Source organism: Mytilus californianus, unplaced genomic scaffold, assembly GCF_021869535.1.
Source record: "Mytilus californianus isolate M0D057914Y unplaced genomic scaffold, xbMytCali1.0.p SCAF_10, whole genome shotgun sequence".
Classification (NCBI taxonomy): Eukaryota; Metazoa; Mollusca; class Bivalvia; order Mytilida; family Mytilidae; genus Mytilus; species Mytilus californianus.
This window is the reverse complement of record NW_026262582.1, coordinates 36,499,296-36,519,956: the sequence shown is the minus strand read 5'-3', so window position 1 is coordinate 36,519,956 and position 20,661 is coordinate 36,499,296. Positions and strand designations below refer to the sequence as shown.

General features: G+C 32.7%; 1 protein-coding gene across 9 annotated transcripts in view; it reads right to left on the bottom strand.

The window, feature by feature from the left end:
- The window catches only part of LOC127718044 (uncharacterized), a 69,960-nt gene that overhangs the window by 7,291 nt on the left and 42,008 nt on the right, over positions 1–20,661 (bottom strand). For 8 of the 9 annotated variants that reach the window (XM_052223941.1, XM_052223942.1, XM_052223940.1 and 5 more), the window contains 6 exons: positions 16,504–17,346; positions 15,700–15,806; positions 13,315–14,583; positions 11,639–11,672; positions 10,806–11,083; positions 10,399–10,429 (listed from right to left, as the gene is read on the bottom strand). In XM_052223941.1, coding sequence (XP_052079901.1) covers positions 10,399–10,429; positions 10,806–11,083; positions 11,639–11,672; positions 13,315–14,583; positions 15,700–15,806; positions 16,504–17,346 — 2,562 coding nt within the window. Of the gene's footprint in view, positions 1–10,372; positions 10,430–10,805; positions 11,084–11,638; positions 11,673–13,314; positions 14,584–15,699; positions 15,807–16,503; positions 17,347–20,661 lie in introns of all 9 variants that reach the window. The other variant, XM_052223946.1, reaches the window with a different exon arrangement.

Genomic DNA, 20,661 nt, shown 5'->3' with positions numbered 1-20,661 from the left:
CTTCGTGTATTTAGTTTTGTTGGTACAAACAATTTTTTCCAACTTTAAACGAAAACATCATCACAAAAAAGGACGTCATACTAACCTCCGAAATACTTAAATAAACCAAAATTAATACTTGATTAAGATCTTGTCATAAATGTATAGCATGGATACCTCTCATTTTTGAAGACCATATGTCTATTGCATACTTATATTCCTTTGTACAAGAGTATGCATATTAATATTAAAGATTGATTCTGAGGACTTTAAAATCAAAGAGGTAGTGCCATTATCCCCTGAATTCATTACACTATACAATGCCATAAGGCTGCTCCAAGTTGTATGCCAATCTTTTACATGTTTAATAAGCATGATTAATTTAAGTTTCATAACTCCATGTGTACACTTTGAGAATCTTACAATACTTTTTATTCTGATTTTCAGAACTTATTGTGAGGTTTTTATTAATGCGGCTGAGAGCTGTATCGCATTCTTATATCTGATACATATTTATGAGCTGAAGACCACCTCCGGGTGCGTGATTTTCTCGCTGCATTGAAGACCTGTTAGTGGCCTTCGGCTGTTGTCTGCTCTTTGGTTGGGTTGTTGTCTCTTTGACATATTCCCCATTTCCATTTTCAATTTTATGTATGCAGATTTTTCTTAAATCACAATAATCAATCTCACATTTTTGTCCATTATTCTAAAATTGGCAAAAATAAATGCACACAAAAATTAACATTGTTGAAGCTTTTTTTTTAAATTCAAAACAGTTGCCCAAAACCATTAAATCCCTTGTTTGGTTTATTTTATATTATTCAAAGCCTTTTATAGCTAGCTAGATGGTATGGCTTTTGCTCATTTTTGCATTCATATCGTTACCTATACCTAACTTGTGCATCATTTGGTCTCTGGTGGGGATAGGCCTACTGAAGAAGGTTCAACTTGGAATTTGCCGGATAATGAGTCCAAAAATGTAGAGGAAAGATATTCATAACCAAAACCAAAATTATGTTGAAATTAAAGATGTAAATTTTCTGTAACATGTTGTTTCATTTTGATTAGTGAGGTACTGGTGACCTGACGAAATTTATAAACATGAACTTTTGACCTATAGGAGTTACCCTACTGGAGTTTGAATCTAGGTCCGTTCGCCCTGATTCACATTCAACCTTAATTACTTATTAGCCTGAATAAGTTAATATCTGTTTGCCCTGGGTCCATTCGCCCTGATTTTAAATTTTATTTTGTTATCTTGATGTATAATGTTTATTTTTGAATAGAGTATGGTAAAGTGTGTAGAAATTTTGCTCAATATTTATATATTGTATTGCTACTTCCAGATAATTTACATTATTTTCCTTTGATTTGCACTATAGAATACAGGTATAAAATTTTTAATATAATACAACTGAAGATGATTTTACAGTGGCGGATCCAGAAATTTTCATAAGTGACTGCCTAAGAGGGGGCCGGCTCCTGTCATGCTTCAGTGATTCCCTATATAATCAACCAATATTTTTCAAGAAAAGGGGGCCCCGAACTCCTGCACTCCCCCCCCCCCCCCCCCCACTAAATCCACCTCTGCTTTAAATATTTACTGCATGTATTTATCTTAATTGAAAACAATTTCTTGAGTTTTTCTCATTTGGCGGATCCAGAACTTTTCATAAGGGAGGGCCGGCTCCAGTCATGCTTTAGTGATTCCCTAAATAATCAACCAAATTTTTCCAAAGAAAGGGGGCCCGGGCACCCAACCTCCCCCCCCCCCCCCCCCCCTGGATCAGCCTATGATATATGTTTATATATCTCTCTGATATGCCATTTCAAATCAAATGTGTATTAAATAAAACGTTACACTAGAAAAGTAATGGATAGTTTAACTCATTTGGGAAACTTTCAAATTCACAGCATGCCGGTGCCCGTGTTCAAAGTGGTGGGTTTTCATCACCCTCGTTGTATTGCGGAATAACGATTTAGGCAAATTGAGAAAAAACATCATGTCTGTGGTTGATAATAGTGTGTGCATTAATTTCTATACCTGCTTATTTAATATTTTTCCAATTTAGAGTACTGACGGCAAGTGTTGTAACGTATAGTGTACCAATGTCTTGAGACCAATGTGCTATTTACAAGTGCGATCGAGGAATGCAGGGGAAAGAAACTTATCAATTATGTTTATTCTTTTTCTGTGTTCTTTATTTTTTGTTTAGCTATATTTCTACAAACTTACACTTTTTGCTCATTACTCTCTTTCCTCATATTTTAGCATTTCATTATTCTTTAATCTTTATTGTTTGTCCGTTATTCTCTATTCTGTTAACCCCCATCCATACCCTCTTATGTGGACTTAAGTTTTCGGTAGTTTATTTTATCCTATTTCTGCCTATGTGAATGTAAATACATTATTTATCACAAAACAAAAACTTACTAAATATTTTTTTATGAAGTCCTCACCAGTTGCGGATCCAAAAAATGTCATAAGGAGGCACCAACTGTCATGCATAAAGAGGGGGCCTGCCTCAGTGATTCTCTAAATAATCAATCATTTTTTTTCCAAAAAAGGGACGGGCCCCCATGCCCTCACCTTAATCCACCTCTACCCCCTTCCCACTTTGTATCCTTGAATTCAGATTCAAGATCTTTCTGATTAAAGTAAGTAAGTAAGTCACATTTGCTTATATCAGGTTTTTGAATTGAACTGGCGGATAGTTGTTTCATTACCAATCATACCACATCTCCTTATTTTTATATATACGAAAGCTTTATTCATATTTTTTGGTGTATTGATGAATGTGTAAAGATGCAGCAATTGTGTAGATACATTTTAAAATACAGCACAAGAGATGCAGATTATTTAAAACTTATAAGTCGAAGACATACTGACAACGCCATGGCAAAAACTTAAAAACGACCAAATGACGTACAACAGTCTATAAAACTTAACTATAGCATACAAAACGCAAACATTTAAAACACATAAGAAGCACCCAGACAGTCAAATAGAAATTAGAAGACTAAATAATTTGTAAAGATTTTCAACTAGGCCTACAGCTATATTTTCTTATCATCTAACAGTAAACATAGGTTCTGGTACTATGTGATAAGTCATTTTTTCATGCAGACCCAGTTGCATTGATACCTTGAACTTAAAGTGGTTTTATGCATATCAGCCCATATTATGTGTGTAATTTTATTAAACAATTCAACAATATACGTTCTAAACAGGTTAAATTCAATTTACAAATTTACAAATTCAGATCTGGCATTCAACACCCAATTACTTACTTGCTGTATATTGCTAACTTTGATTGTATATTGTCAATCCCTCAACATCGTGAATACGCCATGCGAGGTGTTGGCTATGTTTGATACAGGGTGGCGGCTTCTACGCGTAGAAAAAAAAAATCCAGGTAAATGAAAGTGTAAAATTTTGTTGTTGAAATTTTTAAGTACTAAATTCCTAAATTTGTACATAACTCCGTTCTACGGGTAACATGTGTGATATGAAAATAGGATAAAAAGCATCCGGAAAAATTATCACATTATAAGTCTTCGTAAATGGATATGAAAAAACTTAACAAGGAATAAGTATTGGTAAACGGACAGAAAGTCGCAGTACAAAAGTTTAAATTAATTATTTTACAATTGTTTAAATATATGAGAGAAAGTTCTTGACGAATTGACTTTATTTATAGATGGTATTTAGTTGAGAAAATGATTAATTCGCCTTCAAATAGGGTTTTTTTTATCAATAACTTATAAAAAGGAGACATTTTTGACAGCATGAAGCCAATTAATTACCAAACCACTTTGGCAGATTGTTTTCTTAACAATCATTGTTCAATATTAATATTCAAAAATAAATTTTGTTTACAAGTCCGTTTCCTTTTAAAAATGTTTCAGAAAAATACTGAAACGTTTTTAAAATTAAGTTTATTCAAAGAAAAAAATATCCCTAAACTAAATCGTGACTTTTTACTTGTTACTTTTTGTTGTACGTTATAAGTGTCAATCCTAGCAAACACAAATTTGGAAATAAAATCGATTACAATGTAATTTTATAGAAGTGAAAAAGGGGGGTTAATGAACAAATTATTACTATACACTCACATACTTCTAAAAGGATTTGCATTTGTAAGCTGTCTATAGATAATGTTAAATTATTTCAGGAGTTTCAATTAATTTATGAGGGAAAAAAAGATTATAAACAGTTTAGTTTTCGACGCCTACTACTACAAAAAATAGTGATTCTTTTTGTACATTTGGTACTTCAGTTTTGACTCAAAATTTCCTATTGAAATTGTTAGATGCCAAATATTTAGGAGAAGATTGTATTTGTTCTTTATGTAATGGTGGTGATATTGGCGACGCGAATCATTATATTATATAGCAAGGATTTGTACAAATCCTTGATTATAGAATGTTCGGCAATAGACGAAAGTAGACAAACCCTATTTAATATGGGTTTTGATCTCCAAGGGCGCCACATTTTACATCGAATAAGATCTATATTTTTTAACGTTTTCAAATGAAATAACTTGAATTGAAAATTTCCCGACTATGTGAAGATTTCTTATATTTCTAAATGGCTTCAATTATTACATACAAAACGAAAAATTTATTTAACTTTTTTTTGTAAAAACAATAATTATGTATTATTATAATTTTTCCAAGGAAACGTTTTTTTTTTGTATGTTTGCAAAGTTTACTTGTATGTGTTTATAACCATCACCAATCAGTCCTAATTATTAAAGATCAAACGATCTAATCAAAATGATGATTGGTATTGAATATGATCATCGGTCATGCATGACGTATCCCAAATAACTTCTTTAATGTTAAAGATCAAAAATTAAATTATCTATCGAATTTTTACCCTCAACGCTCACTAAAACATATATACATGTCCTTAGTGGCTTTTTATGTCCTGTCTGCACTCAGGAGGTCTTGAGCAGTTTTTAGACGTACCGTTAATTTATAGGCATATATTTGAAGCTGTTCTTAATTATGTACATTATCTATAGGTATACATGTATCAGACAAACAGATTTTCCAATGAACTTAGTTCTAGTTATCTTAGGTCCTAGTCACAGGCACTTGTCTCAGAAAATTTTTTTTCTATAACTTTTAATGTTATATTAAGGTATATAGGAAACAAAATTCTGAGACAAGTGCCTGTGGTCCTAGTGTGAAATAAATCCACTGGGAATCGGCCTTTTTAAACACAAATATATACACGTTTTCTCAAGGGTTTGTACGTGTAAAGTGAAATTATGTTTACTCAATGCGTAGTTACATAAGTTTATTTGCTGCTTTTTTTCTTCTTTGTTTTATATAAATGATTTTTTTTTTTAATTTTAACATTTTTTTTCTTCGAAAAATTTGTAGTGTTGCAATAGGGAATGGACACGGATACTTAACTACATTTAACGAAAGAAATTTTGTGTAATGTCATCAATCTGTATTACACATAGACAGGATGTTCTCTAGAAAACTATGGTATTTCTAATACGTTATACACACTCCAGGGTACACGCACTGTCGTAATGGAAAATTACTTCATGCTTTAATTACCTGTAATCAGCCATGCAACAAATCAGTTGACTGACCATGCATGTCATTACAGTTTAAAAAATTTTCCTCAGATCAAAACGGAATATTCATTTTAACTTTAAAATTTAAAACTTTAAAAAGTATACTTTGACATAATTATGAAGTAAAAGAATTTAACAATGTAATAATCGGATTTTTCCAAAGATTAAGATACAATTAAATTTATTATTCTGGGACTGACAGATATATCACAGGCACTTGTCTCAGAATTTTATTTCCTATATACCTTTATTAAAGTATATAGAATTTTTTTTTCTGAGACAAGTGCCTGTGAGATATATACATGCATAAGTCCCAGACATATGTAATTGTAAATCAAAATGATTTACATAATTACTGGGAAATAATATAATGTTTCAGTTATGTTGATGTCACAAATACACATGAATTATTTGATGATGCATGCTGGAATTTCTTCTCTAAATGCATGACGGAGACCACAGACATAAATATATATCCATTTACTGATTCTATAATTTCTTGAGAAAAAAAATCAGGAGGGAAGTCAGAGGGAAGTGAAACCAACATTTTTAGCTTTTATTAAAAATTGTTGGGAAAACAATAAAATACGACACTGAGTTTCGAAAAAAAAGTTTTTGATTGGTCTTGATTTTTTTTTTAAATAAAGATAGAAACAATTTTTTGTCCCAAGAAAAAAAACACAATGCCTCCTCTTTAGCCACACCGAAACACGCCGATGAATGGAGAATTCCAAGTAGGGTCACAAGGTCACATTTTAAAACTTTTTCAGTCGCCCAGTCTCAAAAAGCAATTTGACTAGCATTGTTTTTAGTCGAATTATATTTTTGCAGATCAGGTTGCAAAGTGGCAGGTCGGATTTGACCATGTTGACAACGGTCCTAAAAAAATATCCGAAAAAACGTTGAATCAAACGATATGAACCTACGCAGTTTTATATTATAAGACTGACACCAGTGTGCTTACTGTGCTGGGTGAGGTGCTGTATCTTGATATACATGTATCATTAAGTTACAGTACTGTTAGGATTTGCCTGCCTTTTTACAGGGACTTTCTATACTAACTGTTAGTATAGACTGTCCCTGGCTTGAAAGTATGGTTCTCTGCTCAACAACGGGTGCGTGATTAGCAAATCAAATATCTTGTAGCAGTAAAATACCTCGGGGGGGGGGGGGGGGGGGGGGGACTTCAATACTTAATTGATAGGGGTGTCGCTGGGGTTCTGTTACCCCACCCTTTTCATATAATTTAGATTTTAAAAATGTATACCCTTTTCATATATTGCGTGGGTAAAATTGTAACCTTTTCCCATATTGATTAGGTTTCGTGGAGTGTGTCGGAAAAGTGGAACATTTAAGGCTAAGATTCTGTGTGTAATGTTTACTTTCGGCGAGACTTTTGGCTGTGAAAAAATGACAGGGCTTTTCATTGACCTATTCCAGCGGCACATCTTATCACCTTGTATATAAGAAGGTCAGGCCAGGTGATAAAAAAATCTGTCCCCCCTTTTTATCCCACCATAAAATCGAAAGGTTGTCTCCTTACACCTACATGACAAAAATATATACAAATATGGTATCATTGCCAATGTGACGGCTCTTCAACAGAAACTAAAGACGTAGAAGTTAACAACTATATAGGTCACCGTACAGATTTCAACAATGGGCTTAAAAGCCAAACTGCGTAATAAGCTACAAAAGGCCAAAATAGATAGACAATATCTGACAAGGGTAGAAATGTTCAGGATATTGAAAAAAAATCTACTGTCCATTTTAAATCTTGGGTAAACTTCTTATATATAATACTGCCTGGTCTTGTGGTAGCGTGTTCACCTCAAGTGCAGAAGGTTGTTTATTTTGAACCCAACCGGGTAAAACCAAAGACTTTAGAGTTGGTATTTGCTGCTTCTCCCCTAAGCACGCAGTATTATTAAGGAATAAGAGCAAATACTGGTTTGTTCAGGTTCAGAGTCAGAATAATGTGTCAAGGTAAGGTGACATGTCTCTCTAAGAACTAGTGTAAGAGATAAATTAGTCCTGGTAAAAATCATGAAAATTGTCTAGTCAGACAAATATAACTAGTATTAAAAGCCCATGGATACAGAATTTACTAGTATATTTAGTCCGATGTCAGTAATTTATGTCCCCAGACTAATTTTCCTAGTCCATGACATCACTATTCCGAGGTAAAAATGTCCAGTTTTTCTAATACTGTATACAACATGTCAAGTATATTTGGTGTAAGAAAATTTTTAAGGATGTATGTTAGTCTGGCATGTTTTATTCGACCTTGACCTTATTTTTATGGTTCATGGCTCAATGTTATTTTTTTGTTTTTTGGTCAGTTTTTCTATTTTCTTATTTTCAAATTAGCAATAGGTCAACTATATTTGGTGTATGGAATGATTGTAAGGTGCATATGTCTGACTGAGAAGTTTCATCTTACCTTGACTTTATTTTCATAGTACATTGGACAATGTTTAGTTTTTGTGGTTTGGTCTATTTTTCGGATACTGTTAGCAATAAGGCCCCTATAATTGGTGAATGGAATGATTGTCTGTCTGACATGTTTTATATGACCTTGACCTCATTTTCATGGTTCATTGGTCAATAAAAAGTTTGCATTGTTTTGTCAGTTTATCATATGCTTTAAGCAACAGGTAAATTATATTTGGCGGATGTAACGATTGTAAGGTGTGCATATCTGTCTGGCAGATTCATATAATCATGACCACATTTTATGGTTCTTTGGTCAATGCTAAGTTTTCTTCATTTTATCAGATATTATAAGCATATGTCTACTTGTTGGTGTATGGAATGACTGCAAGGTGTCATATAAAAACAAGAAGATGTCTGTCTGCCAAGGTTAATATTACTGTGACCTCATTTTCATAGAATATTGATAATATCAAACAGCAAAAATGATGAGCAATACAAGATATACAAATGATTCAAAATTGTCAGTTGCCTACTAGTACTAATTATGTAATAGTAGTTATTGTCATTAAATGATAATGTTTACCCTTTTATGTGTAGGGCAAGAACCTTAAAGATAAAGAGAAACTATAAACAAAAGAAATTATAAACAAAAATAGATTTACAGACGTCAACAAAGCCTAAATGGTAAGTCCACTTCTATAAAAGTTATTGCCCTTGAATAATGATTATTATGAAAATAAGATGTGGTATGATAAATGAGAAAACTATCCACCAGAGTTCAATTAAGTGGATGTAAGCAATGCAATTATCTATTAGAGGCCAATGATGACCTGTAAATAATGAGAAAACCTATACCCTATACATGATATAGTCATCTATAAACATGATAAAAGACACCACAAACAAAATTTGGAACAAAACATCAATTCAAACTTCAAATATACCAGACTTATTTATAAAAAAAAAACAAATTATGAAAAAAACAAATATGACGGACGTGAACCAACATCAACCACTGAACTATGTACAGGCTCCTGATTTTGGACAGGCAAAATATGGCAGGGTTGATATAAAGATAAGAAGTGGTATGATTGCCAATGAGACTTTTCTTCAATAGAGATCAAATGACATTAAATTTAACAAAATTAGTTCAATGTACAGCCTTCGACAATGAGCAAACCCTATACTGCATAGTAATCTATAAAAGGCCATGAAATAACAAATGTAAAACAATTCAAAAAGGGCATGGTGTCTATCCATGCTTAACATGCTTGGGGGAAACACCACAAAGGCGAAAGCTAAGTGCCTGATTTTTGCACAAAACAAAAAACAAATATGATATATAGCAACAATTGACAACCACTGAATAACAGGCCTTTGACTTGGGACAGCCACTTACAAAATGTGGCATGGTTTAACATGTTTGCTGGCGCCAAATCCTCCTCTAATTAAGGACAGTGGTGTAAGTGTCAGTTCAATATAAAAATATATAAACTATAAAATCAGTTGAAAAGGGCTTTTTTCTGCTCTTATAAGATTCAAATCGTTTGCATATTCATGTATTGTAATGGAACTATAACAAATAAAACTTTAACTCATGAAAAGAGTAAACTATTAACTGTGCTTTGTCAATTTATTCAGTCAGAATATGAAATATTTTTTTCAGTTCTATTTTTCATAATAAAACAAACTAAGACAAAGATTTCAAATCAATATTTTTTTCTTTTATTAAGACATGTCATCATTTTATTTCAGTTAAAGGATTTTATTTTTTTACTTTAAATAGTATTATACTTTCCAATATAATAATAATCTTTATTGTCATATAAACATATTAAAAACATGTTTGTGACAAAATGAAAAAAAACAAAATACACTCATATATATATTATAAACTTTTTACTACCAAACAGAATTCATTGTAACATACACATTACTGTATATTTATAATTTGAATTTCATAGGATTTTTTTTTGTCCCATGGGACAACAAATATCCCATGGGACTACAATTATCCCATGGGACCCAAAAAAATCCAATGGGATTTAACCAAAATCCCATGGGATAATGGTCAATCCCATGGGATTTGCCATATCCCATGGGATATTGAAAATCCCATGTTTTTCTAAATCAAATTACAAAATATATATAATAATAACATCAGAAAAGCAATGAAATTATTGAATCCCATGTCATTCTGCACATGTTGGTTATATACACGACACTGTAGGTCTAAGGAGAGGCGGCGGCGGATTTGCAAATAAGTGTTTTGCAAATTAAAAGTGTCCAGTGTTTTTAGTTCCCGTTATCAATATTCCAATTTCTTAACCTAGCATTATATTTCAATTCATATTCACTTTTCAAAAGTGACATACAAACTTGCCTGAGGTATCTGGAACTACATCTCTAAAAACCTGAAATCAGACATCAATAGTTAAAAGTTCATCACTGCCCACTCCGAAAACAATTTGTTAAATATCAAAGCTAAGCTAGCGCTGTAAGAATAAATATCTTCTGATTTCGAGCATGATTCTTAATCTAGTATAGAAATATACCTTCTGAAAAAACAACATCACAATTATCCTGAACATTGTAGGAAAAGTATATTATTTTTACCAATAAAAGTTCTGTTTGTGAATCGTTTACTGAACTATATGTTCTATATTTAATTTTCTACATCAATTGAATGCATTTTGTTCCGAATAAAGCAGACCTAATTTATAACATTAACTTATATATGTACTCCTCTGCAACTTATGTATTAGAATTTGTGGTTGCTATTTTCCATACCTGACAAAGTAGATGTTTATCTAGGTTGCATTTTTCTAAGGCATCAACAATATCTTGGAACGTAGGATTTCTTCTCCCTTCTTTCCATCTTATCAGAGAAGTGAATTTTGAGTCGTCAGGATGAAGATGATTGAACTGTTGACGTACATCGTCCCAAATACTAGTTTCCATCTCAAGTGAAATGAAGAGCTCACGACAAATGTCATTCGTTAGTCCTGCTACCAATCTGCGTAAGTGTTTTTCTTCCGGACATAGCTGTACTTTCATTTTATCAAGACCTGTTGTGATTTAATGTTATACATGTTATAGTTCGTATTACTTTTCACAATGTATTGCAATCAGTCTAAAGTATGGTTTTATTAAAAAAAATCTGGAATCTTATTTCACATATTATTTGTTTTGTACGTGGTCTAGGTATTTGGCATAGCTGGCTTTTTTTCTTAATTTTTTATTCCATAAACGTGTGCTTAATGCATGTGCATTGAGTTCATTCGCATAGTGTGCGTTAACCGACAGCTAACAGGAAATTACGTATGAATGGAAATTATTCAAATTTGTACATGGTGCACCTTGGTCACCCCCGTTATATGATTGTGTTCTTGTTACTCAGTCTTAAGTTTTTAGTGCAATATTTTGTTGCTTATCTATTCGTCGTTTTTCGTTTTTTGCAATGTTTTAGTCTTTTTCTCTTAGATTAATAAATTTTAAGTGTGGTTTGTTGTCTTTCGCCTCTTTTTTCTAATACATTTTTTATCTCGACTTGGTAGGCTTGTTAACATTGACACATCATCTGATATGTTTATGTAAAAACGAATTTAAATTATCAAACATACCAATGCACGACTCGTCACATTGATCATGAGGCATCTGCAAAATGTCGAATAGAGAATGTCAGATGTAAATACTCAACAAATATACAAGGCTTATGATTTAGAACACAATACATATCAGTGGCACACATTAAAACAGCTGGGCTAAAGCTATCTGTGGTAGACAAACCTTTCGTATTTTAAATGGTTTTAACTTTTAATCAACGGTAAATTTACAGAAAAGTTAAGTAGGAGACACATGTACTCGTTGGTAATTTCATTGTTCGTACTCCAATAAGAAAATAATGTGGCACCATTGTTGTATTTTTCATTGGTCAGGACGTTGTTAGTCAATCATTTTTTGGTGTCTGATTTTCAAAATATAACATAAATGCTTCATATTCTGAAAAAATCTAATTTAGAGTATACATGAATTCAAACATTAATAAATTCCAAAAAAGGTACTCAACAAAAATATGAAACTCGAAGGTATATCCTAAAAGTGGGAAGTCCATTAAAACTGACAAAATCCCTAGATCAACAATGTCAACCAAAGGAACGACTGCAAAATAACTGTCATATTTATACAATTTTCATTTCCTACTTTTAATGATGGTATTTGTAACCTTCAAAAAAGTGTTTATTAAAATATAAAAGAACGCAATTGAAAAAAGAAATATCATGATTGGTTCTTGGTTCTGCTTTTCCTATTAACGAGGAGGCTTTTTTTTTCAAATTTCCGCGCTAAAATTATCTATTTTACAGTTTTCAAAACCATGAAATCCGTTTTGAACTGTGACCTATTGCTCACTAATGATATCCCTGATAAAGGTATACTGTTAACAAACAGTTGAAGAGTTAAAACATCATACGGTATAACATGCTCACATTCACATAAAAGTAGATTCCAAATTTCTGAAAGCCTCGATTTGTAGTTCCTGCGAAATATGCGACAAAAAAATATACAAAGCAATAATTTGTAAAGAGTATATACATCTCGGTAAATATACAGTTATTAAGAGATAAATGTTAAAATTTATTATTCGGTAAAGCATGATCATGTGAAGCTTGATAATAATCGTAAACTCATCATGTATACCAGGATTAAATTAATATTGTGTACACCAGACGCGAGTTTTGTCTACAAAAGACTCATTATTGACTCTCGAATGTAAATAATTAAACAGGCCAATGAAGTACGAAGTTGAAGAGCATTGAGGTCTAAATAAATTCATGAAACTTCTTGTTTCTGAGAAAAATGCTACAAGCTTTTTATACATGGCAATTATGTCTAAGAATATGGAAGTATTCGGTAAACATTAAATAAACAATCTTACAATGAATCACAAAATAAAACATGCCTATATGACGCTTGATATTAAGTACAAGAGGCAGCGATTTGTAGTTCCTGAGAAAATGCAACCAACATTTATACATATAAATTATATGTAAGAATATATAATTTGATCGACAGGAAATGGATGAGCGACGAATATGAACATGAATCATACTGAACACCTTACATGAAGCTTGATATTAAATTCCGGGAGGCTCTGATATTTAGTTCCTGCGAACAATGCGACCACAATTTTATGGGACGACCGGAAGGACGGATACATGGACAAGAGTAAAACAGTATACATGTAAATCCCTCCTTTTGGAGCTGGAGTATTATAAAGACAGTTAATACAAATACATACTGTTTCAGAAAACCATAATCTAAGAGAGCTGACATCATGATTCCGTCTGTGGCAGCTGCATCGCCATCCTTGATTTTGAGCAGATGTTGGGATTTCTTTTAGTGGAAAGAAACATACAGAAGTTTTGCAATGAACCCCAAAATCAATTTCAAATGGCATGACCATATGAGAGTTTTGTTGCAATGTATTGCTCTCCTCCGAAAGCGTTGAGTAAAATTCAGAAATTCTGTGAACTGCTACAGATAAGCACTCTTGCACAGAAGATGCAAGTGTTGGTATAATATTTTCCTTCCTTTCTGAATGGATTAAAAATACCACAACTCTATTTTTCAATACCTGCACTGCAACATCATGACTTTTATCCACTTCTACAACGGCAAGATCACTGAACAGCATTCTCTTTTTTCCTTTGTAATTTTTTACACCCCACATGGTAACAAATGACCCAAGAAACCTATATGTAAGCGCTGGGGGTATGACTTCTTCAATGAATGTATATGACATTACAATAGACGTTTTTGAAGTACAAAATTTTTTCATGTACTTGGTTTTGTTAGGTCTTGTTATCATACAAGGAACAAGAAACCTTGAAATGTCTTGAATGTTATAGTTCAAATTTTCATCGTGAGGTTGTGGAGCAACTAGGATGTCCAGATGAACCAAAACTTCAATCATAAATTCTCTATAAGGAAGAATTTGGTTAAAAGCGTCCTGATTCCATATTAGATAAATATCCTCCCGTTCAACAAAGCCTGTATCTATCAATGATTGTAGGATACGAACAAACCGCCTCTCTTTGATCCAAAACTGCTTTTCTGTAACTATTGATCGGAGAACATCTACAAGGAAGGCTGGTTTAATGATGTCAAAGTTACGGAGTGTATTTGTATTGAAGTAAAGTACTTTTCCAAGAGAATGTTGAACCAAAAGAAAAGTTTCCAGCTGCTGTTCCGTGAGTACCATTGATTCGTTCTGTGAATTTAGCATTTCCAGCTGTTTTTTTGACATAATATTTATGCCTTTTTCTACTTCCATTAATAGCTGCAATTCCAATGGAACCCATACTGTTGGCATAAGTTCACCCCATCGTGGATGCTCACGAGCTCTGTTCATCAGACCCATTCGGAGATCTTCAATCTCTGGATCGTTTATATCTATAGCATTGATAAAAATGAGTGGCCTGAAGTCAAGATGTTTTAGACCTGCATGTGATTTAAATAAATCCCCGATTTGATCCATAAGTTTGTTTCTGTGAGATGCCTGCTTCTTCTGAAAGCATTAAATTACACATTATAATTCAAGTTCATATTGATAAAAACGTCAACAAATTTACGAAGATAATCACTGTACTTCCTTTCTATACCTTTTCTTCATTTCTGTTCGTCGCCTTGTTTTTGCACATGTTGTTTATGTATTTATTTTTAATTCGACTTATGGTTTTTGATTGCCACAACCCTTTTATTTTAATTAATTAACTATATGATCCTACTTTTTTTGTATCAAGGCATTTTAGTTCATTTATATGTTTCTGAGTTTAGTGTGACGGCCATTTTCACTGAACTACTACACATTTTTGTTTAGGAGCCAGCTGAAGCCCGCCTTCGGATGCGGGATTTTCTCGCTGCGTTGAAGACCCATTGGTGGTCTTGGACTGTTTTCTGCTCTTTTGTCGGGTTGTTGTCTCTTTGACACATTCCCCAGTTCCATTCTCAAATTTAATAAATGATCAAACATAAATATACAGAATGAAAGACGAACAAGTCCAAAAACACTAGGAAAACGAAAGATTTAACAAAACTAACAACATCAAAAACCGAGTTTATACATATTTAAAGATTTTAAGAAAAATCATTCTTTCAACTTGACTTATAGTTGTGATACACTGACGTCACATTAAGACCTCGCAAATGCTCAATAGCAAAAAAGCATAGTGTATTTTCTTGTTTGTTCTGATTAACATAGGTTTCACTGATTGATATTTTAGCATAAAATGCATATCAAATTGAGAGAAAAACATCTTCAAAATTTTAGTTTTTTTACAGGGACTGTATAGTTTTGAAGCGTAAACTTTTGTTGAAATTTGTTGAAAAGATTGCAAATGTTTTTTTATATTTGTCAATTTTGCAAGAAATCTCGCACTACCTTTTATAAATATAAATACTGCAAACAGTGGAGGAAAATACAGAGATTTGGTATGACTGCTATTGAGATAACTATACACAGCAGACAATAAAGGCGTACTTGGACATAAAAGCAGCTATAGGTCATCGTACGGCCTAAACAATTTATCAAGCGCCACTAAATTATAGAATACCTTTAGTCAACGTTTTGAGGCTTTAAACCAAATATTGAATACAGATTTTTATCTTTACCATTCAAAAATACCTTTGCAATCTTATCCTTATGCGTAGCTACAAAAACAATTCTTGGAAATCCTTTATCTAAGCGTTTGGAGTATGTTAAAATGGAATTCACCCAGTGAATCAGATATACTAAAAATAACAGAAAGATGCAACATATTAATGGATAAACAAGCATCCATTCATTATATGTTCATGATGTAAATGAAAAATACACTCAAGGTCAACTTTGCCTAAGGGGGTTAGAACCTTAGTTTCTTAAAGGTTTTTCTTAATTTGTAAACAGGAAATATTAGAATAGTATGTTATAAATTATGTCAGGATCGAAGCATGAACTATAAAGCTGATGATACCCTTGGTAGTCCATTAGCAATACTCACAACCCAGTGCTAATAAATAAAAAAAGATAAAGTCGAGCACTCGAAGCGCTTTTCCGCACTAACCTCGGGAAACAAGATCAAGAATAATAACATGAACAAAGACAGCCTTGTTTTATTGCTACATCAGTTTCCTCATTATGCAAAAACTCCTTCATTCCGGTAAGAGGAATTAATGCTGATATTGACACTTCACACGCGTTACTATTATCGTCATGCAGTGTCATACGATAAAATGTGCCTGTGTCTAAGATTTTAAGACATCATTACAGTGATATACTACCTTAGGCGTAATTAAAAAAACAGTTAAATTCTTATTGAAAACATTTCATAATCTGTATTTGGTTACTTATATAATACTTGTAAACATGTTCGTTGATTTTTCATTATGCAGGCGATATAATGTTTAATTTTATGCTTAACAAACTTATAAAAGGCAACATTTTTCTCACCTGCCACTGATGAACGTTTAGCGGAATATCCTTGCATAAATGCTAAATCTCGTCTTGCCTTTTTTAAATCAATGCTACCATTGAACATCAATACAAAAATCCCTCTGCTTGTAATAAAGAGCTGATGGGTCATATGATAGTCTTTCTGTCCGCCAAAATCCCAGATATCTATAGGTATTACAGTTTGTTTATACTGTCCATTCGTAATAGCTTGGGTCACTAGTTGGTGGATTTTTTTATGTGACAATTCACTTGATATCTTTTTTTTTAACTGTTCTTCATACGAAACACTTGACACATTGCGGTCTTCTGGTAATCCTCTTGATTTATCTGTTTCCTTGTTCACAGCATGAATACTGGATAGTTTACTTTTCGAAATTAAGATTCCTGTGAAAGAATTTTTCGTAGCAACAGGAACTTCTTCAATATTTTTTTCTTGAGCAGCACAAATTTCTAAACCAAAAGGAATAGTAGATTCATTTGTGGTTTCTTTTTCAGACACATTGGCTCCTCTGTAATTATCACTGAAGGCAATTGCGGTAGAGCTAGGAGTTTGACTATCCGGCCAATTACTTGTGTCACACTGGAATTTAGGCATACTGCAATCGCTATCGGTAATTTTTCGCACATCGCTTTTTAAAATGGTTTCTTCAATAGACTTAGATGCCAATTCTGGGTGTGAACTACTTGTGTTATCTTCTATAACAGGTTGTATAGTAACTTTTGTTGTAGGGACCATTGTTATATATTGTGAAGTATTGATATCATATTGTGGCGTTTCTGTACTTTCAGATTTAGAAATGGTCATTAGCATACTCCTTAGTACTTCCTGCACAGCACAACCTGCAAACAAAGATTTGAAACAGATCAAGATAACATGGTTATCTTCAACTTTCTCATTTTACACGGAACTATCCATATATTTATTTGCTAGTATTTACTATTGGTCTAATTTTATCCTTTTTATTTCAATTGCATATTTTCATACATATATCATCTAAACGTTTTATTATGATTGCCCTGCTCGATAAATATCGTAATATTATATATATATATATATATATATATATATACTCTCGGCCACCTAGACTGAACTAAAAATTCAGCTTTCGGTGGACTAGTGTTACCTTTCCTCGTCTGTAGAATCTCGAGTTGTAACATAGTACATGATATATTAGGCATGAAGATGGAATTGATTGCAGATTAGCTTAATTATCTGTCGTGAAGGATCGTTAGATGCAGTCACAGAAATAATTATTAAATTATATAAGTACGTCTAAACAAGTGACACCTTTATGACAGACATTCTCCATCGGATAATACGTGGCTGTACAGCTATTGTGTCTGTCGTAAAGGATGATAATGTTAATTTTCATGCCGCCACATCAAATTTTTATTTTATTATACACCTCTAAACATGTGACAACATGGTAATTAACATTATCATCCTTTACGACAGACAAAATAGCTGAACTGAAAGGTACACCATCTACTTGTCACTATACATCATGTACTATGTTACAACCCTCGATAAAGCCGACGAGGAAAGGCATTACATCGACCACCAAATCTATATTTAATATGTAGCCTAGGTGATCGAGTGGTCTAGGGCGCGGGACACGGTTCAGGCGGTGTTGCCACGATGTCATAGAGACAAGCGTTCGAATACTCCTGAGAGAAGAACAAAATTGTGTTAACGCAAATTTGAAGACCTAACATCGTTGGGTTAAATTTCAGACGAATTATATAAATATTATTGTGTTAGCCCTGTATAACCACGTGTTATCCGATTGAGAATGCCTGTCAAAAAGTTGTCACATGTTTAGACGTGTATATATATATATATAATATAAAACACGACCTTCTTGTCGTATTTCTGTTTAAAGTTTTAATATTATTTTGCCAGTGACTACATGGGAGATGAGTCGGTTGATCGAGTGATATGTATAAACGTTAACAACTATCATCAGAAAATAGACTTGGCATATGAGCACCTTTTATCATTTTAATATAAACGTTCATTTGCGATTCAAAGGCATTTTAAAATTAAAATTCAATTTTTGAGGTTCTTTGTAAATTTAAGATAAACGAGTATCTTTTTTGTTTTTATACATCATGTCGATGTTTTAAAATTTCGACAGCTTTTTTGTTAAGTTCATTTAGTTCTTTGGAGCTTTTTATTGCGCAAGAGATCAATTTAAAAATTGAAGTTAATGTAATTAACATGCTTAAAGGATTTACTTCTCTTCAAATTTGTCTCAAAAATATTACTCTTAACGCAATTGTCTGTCTTTACAATATTTCTATATCTATATATCAGTCAGCTGATAAAAAAGTATAAACAAAAGTACATACCTACAAGGTAAATTCAAAAGGGGGGAAGTCCATAAAACTTGCCCAAATCAAACGCTTGACTATATCAACCAATGGAACGAAAGGAAAACAACATATTTCGGATTTGGTACAGGCATTTTGTCGAAGCTACTGGTGTGTTAATAGATATAAGAAGATGTGGTATGAGTGCCAATGAGACAATTCTCCATCCAAGTCAAAATTTATAAAAGTAAACCATTATAGGTCAAAGTACGGTCTACAACACGGAGCCTTGGCTCACACCGAACAGTAAGCTATAAAGGGCCCCAAAAATTACTAGTGTAAAACCATTCAAACGGGAAAACCAACGGTCTAATCTATATAAAAAACGAGAAACGAGAAACACTTATGAACCACATCAAAAAACGATAACTACTGAACATCAGATTCCTGACTTAGGACAGGTGCAAACAAATGCAGCGGGTTTAAACGTTTTAATGATACCAAACCTTCACCCTTTTTCTGAAACAATAGTGTAACATCATAACATAGAAAGACACACTATAAAATATCAACTGAAATAGCTTAACTCAATCAAAGTACATTAATACCAGTGAACATACACTGAACAATTAAATTTGACCTATGATACAATGTAAATACAAATTAAATAAACTAAGGGAAGAATAATAAAAGTAACATGTTATAACATATATATAAACATTGTTTTTTAGCAAGCTAAACCATGTAAACCTCCCACTTGTAATGACAAAGTTTGGTGAGCAACCCAAAGAGACATACTTGGTTAATGTGAACATACAAACACAACTGACTTTAAAATTACAACAAACATCCAAATAAATCTGAGCCAAAACTGTGTAAACATACATCACAGAAATACAACACAACAGACTTAAAATTCCAAACAACATACAAATATATCTGACAAAGACGCCAACAAACAATTTTTTGTCGTTGATTGAGCATGCATTATAGTAAAACATAATGACATATACACTTTCTAAATAAAGTCAAAACTAGGTAAAGATATATAGAAATGAAAATTTACAAAATATTGACAACTCTGAAATTGAATATACCATCGACGACCAATTTTTTTTCGAAACTTTACTTACATAAATACGTGGTAAATAAAGGCAACAAATAAAGGTATACCACTGTTCAAAATTCATAAATCGATTAAGAGAAAACAAATCCGGGTTACAAACTAAAACCGAGGGAAACACATCAACTATAAGAGGAAAACAACGGAACAACAGACACACTGAACTGCAACAAAAAAAAACTGCCAACATACATAAAAGCAGACTATTTGATAGCAACTGCCATATTTCTGACTTGGTACAGGACATTGTAAGACAAAATGGTGGGTTGAACCTGGTTTTATGGCTAGCAAAATCTCCCGCTATTAAGGCAATGTTAAAAAATATCACTAAAATGACAACACTACGTGACAGGAATACAGTACAAAACAAACGCAAAACCACGCTGTTTATCATCTTAATAACGTGTTAAAGTGTTCTTTTATTTGTCTTTATTAATATTACTTTTACTGTTTTGTCTGTTTGTGGTGATATACATTTGACGCGGCTCTGTACTTATGCATCCCGTCATTGTGTTGTTTGTATTATTTTTCATTTTTACTTTTGTGCTTTGTCCGTGTGACTTTTTATGTTTCTTTGATACATATGACGTGTCTCTGTACTTTAAACATCCCGCCATTGTGTTATTGTTCTATTATAATTTTTGCATACTTTAAACGCCAAATTATTTTATATCTCTACCTGTGTGACGTTTACATTCTGACGTCAAACACGCGATTCT